Here is a 14961-nt window from a genome sequence, read left to right as displayed (position 1 = left end):
CATTGAAGCGTATCTGATAGCCATTACTGAAAATGTGAGGTTGAGCACTGATAAGAAACACACTCTTGAACCCAATTCCTGTTGATCAACCAAAAAGAAAGTTTGTTATCTCAACTTTGGAGACATACTTTATAGCATTTCTTAAGCCCAACTGACAACAAGAGAGCAGAAAAAGATGTGCAAGTTTAGAGAGAAACTTGGAAATGCCAATAAATGATATGATCTCCATGACAGGTTCTCATTCTCATATATGACAGAATTGGACAGCATATCTATAAAATTTAAAGAGAAATAAATGAATAAGTACCTTTCTCCCCGATATAACCGCGTTTCCTGTGGCCTTGTTTAGTGGAATTTCCAACATTGCAAATAGACTCTATATTTTTAGGAGAAAATCCTTTCTCATTATTGAATATCAGTAATGTTGCAGGAGCACCCGTGGCTGTTATATCCCGCGATGTTATGACAAACTCAAGCGAAGGATCTATCCTTTCCGGATACTCATTGTCCTCTGCATTCTGCGGAGGAAAATTTAATTCAACGCTTTTTGCAAAATATCTAAACGGAACTCTATACTTCAAATTCATTTATACAGAACACACTGCTCAATCGATATTGACATAATAATGAACGATCAAAATTTCGAAGTCTGAATCAGTTGAAAAATCAGAACGCTAACAAAAAGAAAAAGAAAAAAAAAAAACCAATGCATCCTTCCATAGTACATGCCAACAAAAACGGGGGAAAGGCAAAACAAACAACATAACAGAGGTGAAACGGTCACATCCATTAGCATTGTGTCATATTTAGGAAAATAGATAGAGAGGAAAGAGTAGTAGCGTAAAAAACCTGTATGAGTTCCATAAAATAGTGGACATCCTTAGTATAGAGTTCATCAGAGAGGTATTTAACAGCCTTGTCAAGCATGGTAGCCAGTGGATTCTCTGGTCCTCCGATGGAGAACCACGTCTTCCTAAGATGCTCGATGTGATCACGAGGAGTCGCCATTGCAAACAGAACTAAGCAAAACCAGAGATTGAGAGAGCGAGAGAGAAGAAAATAAAATGGTGGTTTGCAGAAGAGTGTAGTTTAGTGTTAGTGAGCTAGTCAAGTGAAGACTGCTTCGCGGAGAAGGTAACTTGCTAAGGAAGGAGACAAAGTAGAAAAGCGATTGACCCAATTGACATTGACTTAATTAGAGAAAAATAAACCTTTAGGCGAACACCAAAAAGAAAAGCGTTCAACGGTGGTGGAGTTACAATGAGAAACCAATGGCTAAGATTCTAGGAAATAGAATATCACAGCAGTGCTGGCATTATTTTCCTTCTGTTGGGCTCGCCAATCAGCTTCTCTTCATTTTGGCTCCAGCAGGATCACTGCGTCGCTTCATATTAATATGTGAATGCACATCCATACAACACACACAGAATGTAAATTTATGTTTACATTTAAAATAGTACTATTTATCATATGAATTTATGAATACAGTTTTTAAAATTTCTAAAGATAACAGCTGGAAAAAAAAAAAAAAAAAACAACAGTATTAGATAATTTTCCCATAGTAGTACCAAAAAGAAAAAGAAAAAGAAAAATAATTTATTAAGAGAAACAAATAAATCAAAATCCAGTTCATTTATACAGAGAAACTTTTGATGGACTAAGCGGGTTTATGGGTAGCCCATGACCAATCCAAGACCTTCTAATGGATTGAAAAAATAAATAAATGAATCGTCGAATTAATGGCGGGGCGCAGATATTTTCGCGGCGGGTTAACGGTCTCTCCTCTTTGTTAGCCCATCAGAATCGCTTCAGCCGAATCTCGAGCCCAATTAGTACTACTCTATTGCCATTTCGCCAGATTTCGTTACATAGCTTTCATTTTACTTTCCCGGAAAATATTTTTTACTTTCATCTAGCGGAGAATTCTTTTTTCCTTGTAAGCTACTTTGATCAAAATGTATCAAATATAGTTTCGTAAACGACGTGGTTCTGTACTTCGATGCTGATGTCTGTTCTAATTGTTGTTTTTGTTTAGAGAGGAGTTACAGTCACTGACAAAGCAAAGATGAAGACAATGTGGGGGCTTACGAGGGAAAGAATGGGTTGTGAAGGCTCCTCTGTTTCAGTAATTTAAATTATGTTTTGGTTAAATGAGATCTTTAAAATAGTTAATTAGCAACTAAGGATGTGGTTTTTATATTATGATTATTTGTTTGTATGTGTAATAATGGAGCAGCTCTTGCAAAGGATTCGTCTTGCACAATCTTCATTGCGAAATTACTCCTATCAGCTAAGGAGGTAAACTTTTTACGATACAACATCACGAGTTGCAGCTTTTTTTTTTTAAAAAAAAAAAAAAAAAAAAAAAAAAACTTAAATTCATTTGTGTGTTTCTGTTTTTATTTCTAGCTAAAAAAGACCAGTGCTATTTTGTCTTGAAGGAGAAGAACTAGAATACTAATTAGCAATGGCTTATATTGGTATTTGGCTGCATAAGTGAATGATTGAAACTTCATTTCATCTTTGATTAGAAAGAGCAAGATCACCGCTTTCATTGTATGCTGACCTGAGCTTTTAATTTATTGCAGCACCAGTTTCTGTTGGGATTAATGCTCCGATACCATCCGTTGGATATCAGTGTAGTGATAAACTCCAAGATTGATTAATAATTTATAACACCAAGAATAATAACGGGAAAGACAACCAAAATAATACTAATACAAAACACCAAATATAATTATATTAATAAGAAGCAAATATTCACAAAACTTAAGGAAATGATTGCTTACTGGTTTTTTACAAATGAGAGGAGGGGTGGTATTTATGGGCATTTTCACCTCCTCAACGTACGGCTAAGATTTGCTTACAAAAATATACGGTGGAGATTACATGGAGCATTCTAGAGTAGGTGAGATATTTTCACAAAATATCTTTGAGTGGAAGTATTCTAAAATGCCCTAAGTATTTACACACTTTGTGGCTGGGGCATACATCTTTGGGCTTGGGGTTTCTACATTTGGGCTTGAAACTTGCCAAATATTTATCTTATCGTGGTAGCCCATTTCAATGTCGTAACATTTTAGTGTTCTTTCTTTGAGAGAAATATTTCAAATGATCCATTCTTACAAATTACAATACACACTAGTTATTACATCAAACCACTGCAAAGCAAATGAAAAACTAGCACTAAGGTTTACATACTCCAAACCAATAGCATTCACCATCTCACATGACAAATACACAAACATAGTAATATTTTAGTCATGCAGAGAGGCTGGTGCTAAAATAAAGCAAAAGAGAGAGAGTAGCTGAAATATAAGGGTCCATAATAGCCTAGACAGAGGGGAAGGCATCAGACAAGAATACCTCGTCCTCCATGAAAATTTGCAAATTCCTGGATTTCATCAAAAATTGAATTGCTTCTTCATCAAAAGTTAGCAGGAAAGCCAACTTAATCAGCTCGGCCAATGCAAATACGTGATCTTCATGCTCCCATAAAACTCCCTCAGCTATTGCCTCTGAGAAATATGTTGCATATTCAATGAGATTTTTCTGTCCACCAGCATAGTCAATCGTCCGTGTGAAAAATTTACAACTCTCTCTGTCCCACCGTACCAATTGGCTAGCTCTTACATTCACGGGTACACCAGAGGAGAGTGATAAACTGTAGCTCACGTTTATTGGCTCCTCAGTCTCCAAGACAGTGAGATTAAGAAGGCACTTCACAGCTTCATGCCTCTTCATTGCTTCCATATCGAAAGAAGGATTTGCTAAGAAGCCAAGAATGAGTCTAACCAGTTCTTTGCCAATAAAAATACCACTCGGATTCACCTGCTTTAGTTCCATGCCATTTTCTAAGGAGAGTTCTTTCATCTGTACAGATTCAGAAATTGTCCGGATCCCAGTTCTTCTGTACACTTCAAACAAAGAGCTGCGGGGTAAAGAAGCCACGCTTGGCTGAGGATACCAGACAAATATTGGCTGGGTTGAAAACTTCTCAAACAGATCCTTCAGTTGAAGGTCATCTGCTATAAAAACGTCACGCTTGTCGAACAAGAAGATTTCACCGGAGCATGAAACAACAGGCAGCTTTGCCAAGTCATCAAGCAGAGCTTTTGCTATTTTTGAGCTGCCGTGCTTCATAACACACTTCCAGAATGCACAACACTCAGCATTTGTCAATTGACTTCTTGTTCTTTCCCAGGACTTCCAAAGCTGGCAGTAGTCATCAAGTGAAGGACTGTATTTAACACCAAAACTCTTGGGAAAAAAATCAAGCAATCCCTTTTCATAGTATTTCTCAAGAACAAACAACGGACCACCAAAGAGACCATCTTTATCATGTAGAACACAGTTTGGTGGATCAGCCCATATTCCCACTTTACTTCTGCATGGAATCCATATCTTGCTAGCTGCTTCAGTACCTGGCTTCCAGTTATATTTATTCAAGAAATGATATATTCGAACTATGGTGGTCGATTCAGAATGGGAACCCAAGTAACTGGCGAGCAATGAGCATGCCCTCTCTGCATCAACGACAACTCCTATGGCGCTGAGCTCTCTTTTGTATGATGTGATGTTGGAACCATAAAAATCTTCATCAATGAAAGGACCATCAGTCCGCTTCACAAATAAATCCCATTCCGAATCAAACAAGCAGCACTCGTCTGGAGTTCTGTAACCAGCATGGGTCTTTAACCATTTTTGAGAAGCTTTTTTCAGAAAAGCCTCTGGCAAGGGGTCACCCCGTTGCAATAGTATCTGAATGCATTCCAGCAACGAAAAAACATTTGAAGGAGTTATGGTGCTAGGATTCCGGGGAAAATGAAGAGCAGAAACCACAAGCTCCAAACCATCTTTAAATTTAACAATAACGCCCATGCTCTTCAATTCCTCTTTATATTCATGAATGGCCTTTCCATAACAATTGACACTGTCATCAATATGGGGAAGGAGAGTAATTGGAGAGATGGACTCCCACTCAGGTCCATACAGAACGCATCCTTGTGGAGATCGATAATCACCAAGCCGGGTTTTTAACCACTGCACTTCACGGATGCAACTTTCCAGATCGGAAGGAAATTCATAAGTACCTTTTAGCTTTCTGTAGCACGATAGAAATGAAAGAACATTGTTCGTCTGAATGGAAAACTTTGACCCCAGCTGCTTAAATTTTAACACAAAGACTCGCACAGCCCCCTCAAATTCTACCTTTACTCCCAGTTGCTTCAACTGTGTTTTGTAAGAGTTGATTCTGCTTCCATAGAAACTATGATCAATCAATGGGAAACCACCAAAAACCTCTAGAAGGCAACCCCATTCAGGATCAAACAAAAAACATTCACCCGGGGCCTTATAACCAAGATTGGTCTTCAAGCAATTTGTATTTTTACATGCGCTAACAAGTTTGTCCACAGGCCCACAATGGCGCATGCAATCCATTGCCAAAACCAAAGCTTCAGAAGTTAGACATGCTGACCATAAAGGAGATTTCAGGTAGTCAATGACCAGCTTGTAATTTCCATTGAAGCCAACTATGACGCCAAGCAACTGAAGTTCTGTTTTGAAACGAAGAATTTCATCCCCATAATACTGTTGATCGATGAAGGGGATGTCACTTAGCTGCTTTGCAATTGCCCATTCCTGATCATACAGGACAGATCCAACCGGAGATCTTTGACCACAGGATGTTTGTAGCCATCTTCCTTCCCTGACACTATGGATGAATTTCTCTGGAGAAAGAAAACGTTCCCTCAGAAATTTAATAAAATTCAGCATCGAGATCACATTGCTTCTACTTAAGGACCATGAAGCTGCAAGAGACATGAGACGTTTCGCAACAAATTCACAGGCTTCTTCATAATCAAACATGACTCCAACTGTTTTTAGCTCTTCCCTGTATGAGAAAATTTTCTCACCATAAAAGTTCTGATCAATTAATGGAATGTCAACAAGGACAGCTGCATTCTGCATGATATTTCCCCAGTCTGAGTTTCCGCTATTTGACTTGAGCAGGAAAGACTGTGATGGTGGTTTATATCCAGAACAGCCATTCATAGTTATTCTCAGCCAGCTACCATCCTTTATGCAAGTTAAGAACCTCTCTGGCATGCGACTTCTGCTATATTTCAGGTTTTGAATCCAATCCAACAGCAAGAATGCGTTCTGCTTGGTTAGTGGTGAAGACACAGTAGGAATTCCTGCATTGGGTGGAGATATATAAGGAATATCAGCAGCACCAAGATGAGCTTTCAGGAACTCTATGAGTTGGTTCCCGGTGGCTCTTTGACCAACGTAAGATCCAGGGCATGAATAGTCTTCTCCCAACTCAATATAACCCTCTGTTCTCCAGGGATTTGAACCAATCAACTGCACCCATGTGCTTCCATTAGCTGGCACAAGAACCGCCCTCCAACTTTTGGTCACAGTCCCATAGTTATCTACAAGAGGCATAATACCACACAAATAATCCACCTCTGTCTGCGACAGATACATGCAGGAGAATGAGCTATATAAAAAGTGAGCATAGGCAACGGCAAGCTTCCGGTCACCACTAACATGATTACAGAGTACAGATGCATACTGATATACATTGTAAGCTTTAAGATTCACGTGATTTATGAACCAGTCCCACACCAATTGCCGTTTGGAACATACCCTGATGGCTTCTTGTGTACTTAATGGCATAAAAAACAAATTTGCCACGCATCTGAATTCTCTGTTCCAATCAATCAACCGTGATGCTTGACCAAACACATCAGATAAGCACAGTAACAACCTACTTTTTGCTGATTCATTAATAGTGCACAAACATACACCCCCGTCTTTACCTTCATATTTTATAATTGGAATGTTTAGAACCTCAGTGTAGCGAAACTTGGACTGCCAATTGTCAGCAAGGAAGGCAAGAATCTCCAAATAAGTTTCCTCGGAGACTCCCATTATGAGATTAGAGCCCTGGATACACTTAGCATACCATTCATTGTTCACTGATCCTACTCCTAGAAAATTCAGTATTTCATCATACTCTGGTTGGTCAAACGAAGAATTCAGAACATACCAACCATGGGAGGAAAGATTATGCAAGCTCACTCCTTGATTCCTTGCCATCTTCAAAATATTCCAGAATTCAGGCATTATTCTACGAACTTCGCATGGTTTATGAAAGAACTTCTGCTCCGTGTACGATTCACTTGGAACAATATTTTCTTCAGCCAGTTTTGCTTTGATCGACTCCCTGACAGCATTCAACCTTGGATAAGGAGAGCTGCTGACTGGAAGGAACTTAAACATTGGGGGCAAACTAGAAGCAGGTGCGTCTTCTGTAGTTTTGACAAGCGAGTTTAATGCATTAATGAAAGCAAAGGGCACACAGTCAAGAATTCCTTCATTCCATATATTGTCCAGAAGTATTGTTTCTCTTGATGATGCTAGAAGAAAATCAGCTTGAATTATGAATGGGAAGTTCGTAACCATCTCTGTAGGAAGAAACGCATAAACCCCAGGTGAGCTTGTTCCCCTATGCAGACGCTCTCCATTAGGAAAAGCCAAAGTGATCACCCACTCCTCCACTTCCATTCTCCTATCAACTTTATTTTCCTGTCTGACAGGAAACTTCTGCTTCCAGACATAGTAGCTGCATTCTTCATTGGAGGCATCGCCAGTTTCCTCTGCTGACAGATAGAGCGTGTAGGATTCAGCATCAATATTCTTCCTTGTCACAAAATTGGTCTCTTTTGTAATAGCTATAGCTTTAATAGTATTGAGCCGCGGATCCTCATTATCCTCTCTCACAGAAAGGCGCTTTATCTTTGAAAGGAATAACAGGACTTCAGGATGAATGTTTGAGAGTTGCTGCTTCACAGCTTTCATCTTGTCAACCTTCAAAGGCAAGACTATTGTTGTAGTAGGAATGGAGGGACCAGAACCATAAATTTGTTTTATATCAGAGAGAGATGGGTTCTCCTCAACCCATTCAGGAACTATGTATCCAAGTTTGCAGTATGGACAAGGCTTTTCATTGAAGCGTATCTGATAGCCATTACTGAAAATGTGAGGTTGAGCACTGATAAGAAACACACTCTTGAACCCAATTCCTGTAAATCAACCAAAAAGAAAGTTTGTTATCTCAACTTTGGAGACATACTTTATAGCATTTCTTAAGCCCAACTGACAACAAGAGAGCAGAAAAAGATGTGCAAGTTTAGAGAGAAACTTGGAAATGCCAATGAATAATATGATCTCCATGACAGGTTCTCATTCTCATATATGACAGAATTGGACAGCATATCTATAAAATTTAAAGAGAAATAAATGAAAAAGTACCTTTCTCCCCGATATAACCGCGTTTCCTGTGGCCTTGTTTAGTGGAATTTCCAACATTGCAAATAGACTCTATATTTTTAGGAGAAAATCCTTTCTCATTATTGAATATCAGTAATGTTGCAGGAGCACCCGTGGCTGTTATATCCCGCGATGTTATGACAAACTCAAGCGAAGGATCTATCCTTTCCGGATACTCATTGTCCTCTGCATTCTGCGGTGGAAAAGTAAATTCACCGCTTTTTGCAAAATATCTAAACAGAACTCTATACTTCAAATTCATTTATACAGAACACACTACTCAATCGATATTGACATGATAATGAACGATCAAAATTTCGAAGTCTGAATCAGCTGAAAAATCAGAACGCGAACAAAAACAAAAAAGAACAAAAACCAATGCATCCTTCCATAATACATACTAACAAGAACAGGGGAAAGGCAAAACAAACAACATAACAGAGGTGAAACGGACAGATCCATTAGCATTTTGTCATATTAAGGAAAATAGATAGAGAGGAAAGAGGAGAAGCGTAAAAAACCTGTATGAGTTCCATAAAATAGTGGACATCCTTAGTATAGAGTTCATCAGAGAGGTATTTAACAGCCTTGTCAAGCATGGTAGCCAGTGGATTCTCTGGTCCTCCGATGGAGAACCACGTCTTCCTAAGATGCTCGATGTGATCACGAGGAGTCGCCATTGCAAACAGAACTAAGCAAAACCAGAGATTGAGAGAGCGAGAGAGAAGAAAATAAAATGGTGGTTTGCAGAAGAGTGTAGTTTAGTGTTAGTGAGCTAGTCAAGTGAAGACTACTTCGCGGAGAAGGTAACTTGCTAAGGAAGGAGACAAAGTAGAAAAGCGATTGACCCAATAGACATTGACTTAATTAGAAAAAAATAAACCTTTGGACGAACACCAAAAAGAAAAGCGTTCAGCGGTGGTGGAGTTACAATGAGAAACCAATGGCTAAGATTCTAGGAAATAGAATATCACAGCAGTGCTGGCATTATTTTCCTTCTGTTGGGCTCACCAATCAGCTTCTCTTCATTTTGGCACCAGCAAGATCACTGCGTCGCTTCATATTAATATGTGAATGCACATCCATACAACACACACAGAATGTAAATTTATGTTTACATTTAAAATAGTAATATTTATCATATGAATTTATGAATAAAGTTTTTATAATTTCTAAAGATAACTTCTGGAAAAAATTTTTAAAAAAAAAACAATAGTATTAGATAATTTTCCCATAGTAGTACCAAGAAGAAAAAGAAAAAGAAAAATAATTTTTTAAGAGAAACAAATAAATCATAATCCAGTTCATTTATACAGAAAAACTTTTGATGGACTAAGCGGGTTTATGGGTAGCCCATGACCAATCCAAGACCTTCTAATGGATTGAAAAAATAAATAAATGAATCGTCGAATTAATGGCGGGGCGCAGATATTTTCGCGGCGGGTTAACGGTCTCTCCTCTTTGTTAGCCCATCAGAATCGCTTCAGCCGAATCTCGAGCCCAATTAGTACTACTCTATTGCCATTTCGCCAGATTTCGTTACAAAGCTTGGATTCCTCTATGCTATTGCTATTTTCTTTCATTTTACTTTCCCGGAAAATATTTTTTACTTTCATCTAGCGGAGAATTCTTTTTTCCTTGTAAGCTACTTTGATCAAAATGTATCAAATATAGTTTCGTAAACGACGTGGTTCTGTACTTCGATGCTGATGTCTGTTCTAATTGTTGTTTTTGTTTAGAGAGGAGTTACAGTCACTGACAAAGCAAAGATGAAGACAATGTGGGGGCTTACGAGGCAAAGAATGGGTTGTGAAGGCTCCTCTGTTTCAGTAATTTAAATTATGTTTTGGTTAAATGAGATCTTTAAAATAGTTAATTAGCAACTAAGGATGTGGTTTTTATATTATGATTATTTGTTTGTATGTGTAATAATGGAGCAGCTCTTGCAAAGGATTCGTCTTGCACAACCTGCATTGCGAAATTACTCCTATGCAGCTAAGGAGGTAAACTTTTTACGATACAACATCACGAGTTGCAGCTTTTAAAAAAAAAAACTTAAATTCATTTGTGTGTTTCTGTTTTTATTTCTAGCTAAAAAAGACCAGTGCTATTTTGTCTTGAAGGAGAAGAACTAGAATACTAATTAGACCAGTGCTAAAAACCTTGCTTTTAATAAATAAATGAAAAAAAAAAAAAAAAAACATGACTTTTGTTGCTGTTGTCCTAAGCAACGACTAGTTAGCACTTAGCAACCAAAAACACAATTGGATGCTTTAGAAAGGGCAAGGAAAGGAAAGGATCTTCACTCCATCAAATCTGACATTGCAAATTTTAAAACCAAAAAGCAACATCTTCACAATGAAGAAAAGTACCGATTCATGTCCGACTTAGGAAACGGTCTACTTCTTTGACTTTTACACCTTTTTGCGTTTTTTTTTTTTTTTCTATTTCATTTATTTATTAAAAGCAAGGTTTTTTTACAATGAGAAACCAATAGCTAAGATTCTAGGAAATAGAATATCACAGCAGTGCTCGCTTTGTTTTCCTTCTGTTGGGGTTGGGCTCACCAATCAGCTTCTCGTCATTTTGGCTCCAGCAGGATCACGGCGTCGCTTCATATTAATATGTGAATGCACACCCATACAACACACTCAGAATGTAAATTTATGTTTACATTTAAAATAGTAATATTTATCATATGAATTTATTATGAATACAGTTTTTAAATTTTCTAAAGATAACTGCTGGAAAATTTTTTTAAAAAAAAAACAACAGTATGAATAATTTATTAAGAGAAACAAATAAATCATAATCCAGTTCATTTATACAGAAAAACTTTTGATGGACTAAGCGGGTTTATGGGTAGCCCATGACCAATCCAAGACCTTCTATGGATTTAAAAAATAAATAAATGAATCGTCGAATTAATGGCGGGGCGCAGATAATTTCGCGGCGGTTTAATGGTCTGTCCTTTTTATTAGTGTTGGGATTCTAACCAATCCCGAGTAGGGCCTGCGGAAAAATACTCCAATAATTATGTATTGGATATTGACGATCGAATTCACCAGAAATAATAATCACGGCAAAAATTAAATAATTATCGTAAATGTCAGATGAAAAATAAGAACACCGAGATTTACGTGGTTCATCCTTCAACTGTTATGGGCTATGTCCACGGGACAAAAACTCCGAATAATTCTTCTACTAAAAAATAGTAGATACAAAAAGAGATTACAAAAATAGTGGTACTCTAAGTGTTTAAACAAAAACACTCCAAAAAATTACAATCCTCACTGTTTTCTCTCTTTCCCAATTTTAGGAACCCTTTCCTAAAATTATAATCTTTATTTTTTTTTTTTTGTTTTGTTTTTGTACATCCGTTTAAGGAGAATCCGGTCACGTGTCCACTTATTCCTTTTTTTCTTTCTTTCCATTTTTTTTTCTTTTGTTTGGCACCGTCCTCTTTGACCGCCACAAAAACGTGTTTTATTTTTTTTTCTTCATTCAAACGTGTGTGGGTCCCACACGTTTGAATCTCTTCTTTCTTTTTTTTTCTTTTCAAATGTATGTGGGTCCCACATATTGAAGGAACCCCACAACAATTCTCCCCCTCCCGACTACATGGTGGAACTCTCCATCCCTGTTGCTTTGACACATAGCTCGAACTTCTCCTTCGGAACGACCTTTGTCAATATATCTGCAGTATTTCTGTCTGTGTGGATCTTTCGCAACTGAAACTGCTTCTCTTCAATGGCAGATCTAATCCAATGATATCTTTGCTCAAGTCTAACGCACTTTGACTATCACAATAAACTATATATTCTTCCTGTTGCACACCCAATTCTTGAAAGAATCGCTTTAACAAAAGCATTTCCTTTCCTGCTTCCGTTGCTGCAACGTACTCTGCTTCAATCGTTGATAACGAAACACATTTTTGTAATCTCGACTGCCATGAAATAGCTCCCCCTGAGAATATAAATAGGTATCCTGATGTAGATTTTCTTTCATCAAGATCACCGGCCATATCTGCATCTGTGTAACCAACAAGTGTAGACTTTTCACCTCCAAAAGTTAAAGATAACTTTGAAGTTCCTCTCAGGTATCTGAAGATCCACTTCACTGCTTCCCAATGTGTCTTCTGGGGATTTGACAGAAATTGGCTCACAACGCCAACTGCATGAGCGATATCTGGTCTTTTGCACACCATTGTGTACATCAAACTTCCGACCGCTGAAGAATATGGAACATTTGACATAACTCCTTTTTCTTTCTCTGTTGATGGGTAGGTTTTCTTACTCAACTTGAAGTGAGCGGCAAGCGGAGTGCTAACTGGTTTAGCATTTTTCATATTGAACATCTCTAGAACTCGTTCAATATATTTTTCCTGCGATACCCATAACCTGCAGGACTTTCTGTCTTGGATAATCTCCATTCCGAGAAAATTCGGCTTGCCGATCCCAAATCCTTCATGTCAAATGCTTTTGACAAATCACTTTTTAACTTGCTAATCATATGTGCATCTGGTCCAACGATTAGCATATCATTAACATATAAGAGAAGGATGATAAATTTACCATCAGGGAATTTCTGAACATATACACAAGGATCTACATCTGTCCTTTTATAGTCTTGATTCACCATGAAAGAATCAAACTTTTTATACCATTGTTGCGGTGCTTGTTTCAACCCGTACAAGCTCTTCTTCAAGCGACAAACCATGTTCTCTTTTCCCTTGACCTTGAAACCTTCTGGTTGTTCCATATAGATTTCTTCCTCTAGATCCCCATGCAAGAATGCGATCTTTACATCAAGCTGCTCCAACTCAAGATTCAAACTGGTTACTAGACTTAGCACCACTCGAATAGAACTCATTTTCACAACTGGTGAAAAAATCTCATCAAAGTCAATACCTTTCTTTTGAGTAAAGCCTTTGACGACCAATCGAGCTTTGTATCTCACTAGGTTGCCATCATCTTTCTTCAGTTTGTACACACATTTGTTCTTGAGTGTTCTCTTTCCTTTTGGAAGTTTCACCAGCTCATACGTGTCATTCTTTTTCAAAGAATTCATCTCTTCTTGCATGGCCTTTGTCCAACAATCTTTGTCTTTGCAAGATTGCACATCTTGGAAGCTTTCTGGCTCCCCCTCATCAGTAATTAAAATGTAATCAGAACTAGGGTACTTTGTAGATGGTTGGCGTTCTTTAGTTGACCTTCTTAACCGAGGTTCAACTTCTTCTGGTGTAATGGGGTTCTCTGGCTCCCCCTGCTCAACATCCTCTGCATCACTGTTATCATCTATAATTGTCTCTTGATCCCCTACGACTGGCTCTTCTTCTTCTTCTTGTTCTGATTCTGGCATTCCTCCTCCTGTGGCATCATCTATAGGAATGCTTCCTGGTGTAATATCAATAACACCATCACTTGTGGATTCTTCACAAGTTGTATCTGTCACGATCTCATTCTCATGGAATACTACGTCTCGGCTCCGGACAACTTTCTTTTTCACAGGGTCCCACAACCTGTAGCCAGACTCTTCGTCTTCATAACCAACAAAAGTGCAAGGAACTGACTTGTCGTCAAGCTTTGATCTCTGCTCCTTTGGAACATGCATAAATACCTTGCAGCCAAATACCCTCAGGTGAGAGTATGAAATATTTCTACCTGTCCAGACCTTCTCCGGGATATCAAAATCCAATGGTGCTGAAGGTAGTCGGTTGATTAGGTAAACAGCAGTATTGACAGCTTCTCCCCAAAATGGTTTAGGTAAGTTGGCCATTTTGAGCATGGATCTGACTCTCTCAATAATGGTGCGATTCATCCGTTCAGCAATGCTGTTGTGTTGAGGCGTACTAGGAACTGTCTTTTCATGCCTGATACCGTGCTGACTACAATAATCTCTAAACTCCTTAAAGATATATTCACCACCATTATCCGTGCGCAAAGACTTCAATGCCACTCCAGTCTCCCTTTCCACCATCGCATGGAATTGCTGAAAGTGCTTGAATACTTGGTCTTTTGTGCGCAACAAATATATCCATGTTTTTCTTGAGAAATCATCAATGAAGGTAAGAAAATACATACTTCCTCCAAGTGATTCTACCTCCATGGGACCACATACGTCAGAGTGTACCAACTCCAACTTGTTGTCTCTCCTTCTAGAGCTTTTCAAAAATGAAACACGATGTTGCTTCCCAAATAAACAATGATCACAAGGGTTTATTTTACCTTTGGCTAATGGGATGAGGGACTTCTTAGCCAACATGTTCAACCCTTTCTCACTAACGTGCGCCAGCCGCCTATGCCACAAATTTGGTGAAGCATCATCTGCAACTGTGTTTAGTTGACCCGCACACGTTATTGCATCTGTCTTATACAGCGAGCAACATAATTTTCCTCTTGCCACCACCAAAGACCCTTTGGTGAGTTTCCAATTACCGCCACCTGTATGATGGTGATAGCCTTCCTTGTCCAGTACACTCACAGACAACAGGTTCAACCAAAGATCGGGAATATGTTGCACATTTTTAAGTGTTAATGTGCACCCGACACTTGTCTTTATGCAGATATCACTGATTCCCACTACTTGTGAGACACTATTATTTCTCATTTTAATAGT

At 38.4% G+C, this 14961-nt stretch overlaps 2 protein-coding genes and 1 long non-coding RNA gene across 4 annotated transcripts in view; 1 reads left to right on the top strand and 2 right to left on the bottom strand.

The window, feature by feature from the left end:
- The window catches only part of LOC149492943 (uncharacterized), a 6132-nt gene extending 4939 nt beyond the window's left edge, over positions 1 to 1193 (bottom strand). The window contains exons 1-3 of the mRNA XM_089726999.1: positions 850 to 1193; positions 308 to 518; positions 1 to 78 (exon numbers count right to left, since the gene is read on the bottom strand). The exon at positions 1 to 78 is cut by the window's left edge and continues 4939 nt beyond it. Of these exons, the coding sequence (XP_089583125.1) occupies positions 1 to 78; positions 308 to 518; positions 850 to 1008 (448 nt within the window). The 5' untranslated portion in view covers positions 1009 to 1193. The remainder of the gene's footprint in view (positions 79 to 307; positions 519 to 849) is intronic.
- Positions 1194 to 1652: 459 nt separating this feature from the next.
- On the top strand, positions 1653 to 2890 carry LOC149492942 (uncharacterized). 2 transcript variants are annotated; one of them, XR_016318471.1, is made up of 3 exons: positions 1653 to 1936; positions 2036 to 2298; positions 2589 to 2890. It is a non-coding gene; the product is annotated as an uncharacterized LOC149492942 (long non-coding RNA). The 2 variants fall into 2 exon arrangements; XR_016318472.1 differs by lacking the exon at positions 2589 to 2890 and adding an exon at positions 2410 to 2569.
- A 171-nt stretch (positions 2891 to 3061) lies between these two features.
- Positions 3062 to 9316, bottom strand: LOC105650556 (ATP/DNA binding protein). Its single transcript, XM_089715407.1, has 3 exons — positions 8865 to 9316; positions 8326 to 8536; positions 3062 to 8096 (listed from the first exon to the last, which is right to left on the bottom strand). The coding sequence occupies exons 1-3, from the start codon at positions 9021 to 9023 to the stop codon at positions 3334 to 3336; spliced, it is 5133 nt and encodes a 1710-aa protein (XP_089571533.1). The 5' UTR covers positions 9024 to 9316; the 3' UTR covers positions 3062 to 3333.
- Between the last annotated feature and the right edge of the window lie 5645 nt (positions 9317 to 14961).

This window comes from Jatropha curcas, chromosome 10, assembly GCF_041381405.1.
Source record: "Jatropha curcas cultivar XTBG-Jc1 chromosome 10, XTBG_Jcur_1.0, whole genome shotgun sequence".
Taxonomy (NCBI): domain Eukaryota; kingdom Viridiplantae; phylum Streptophyta; class Magnoliopsida; order Malpighiales; family Euphorbiaceae; genus Jatropha; species Jatropha curcas.
Note: the sequence above shows the minus strand (reverse complement) of the source record. Positions and strands in the feature narration are given on the sequence as shown.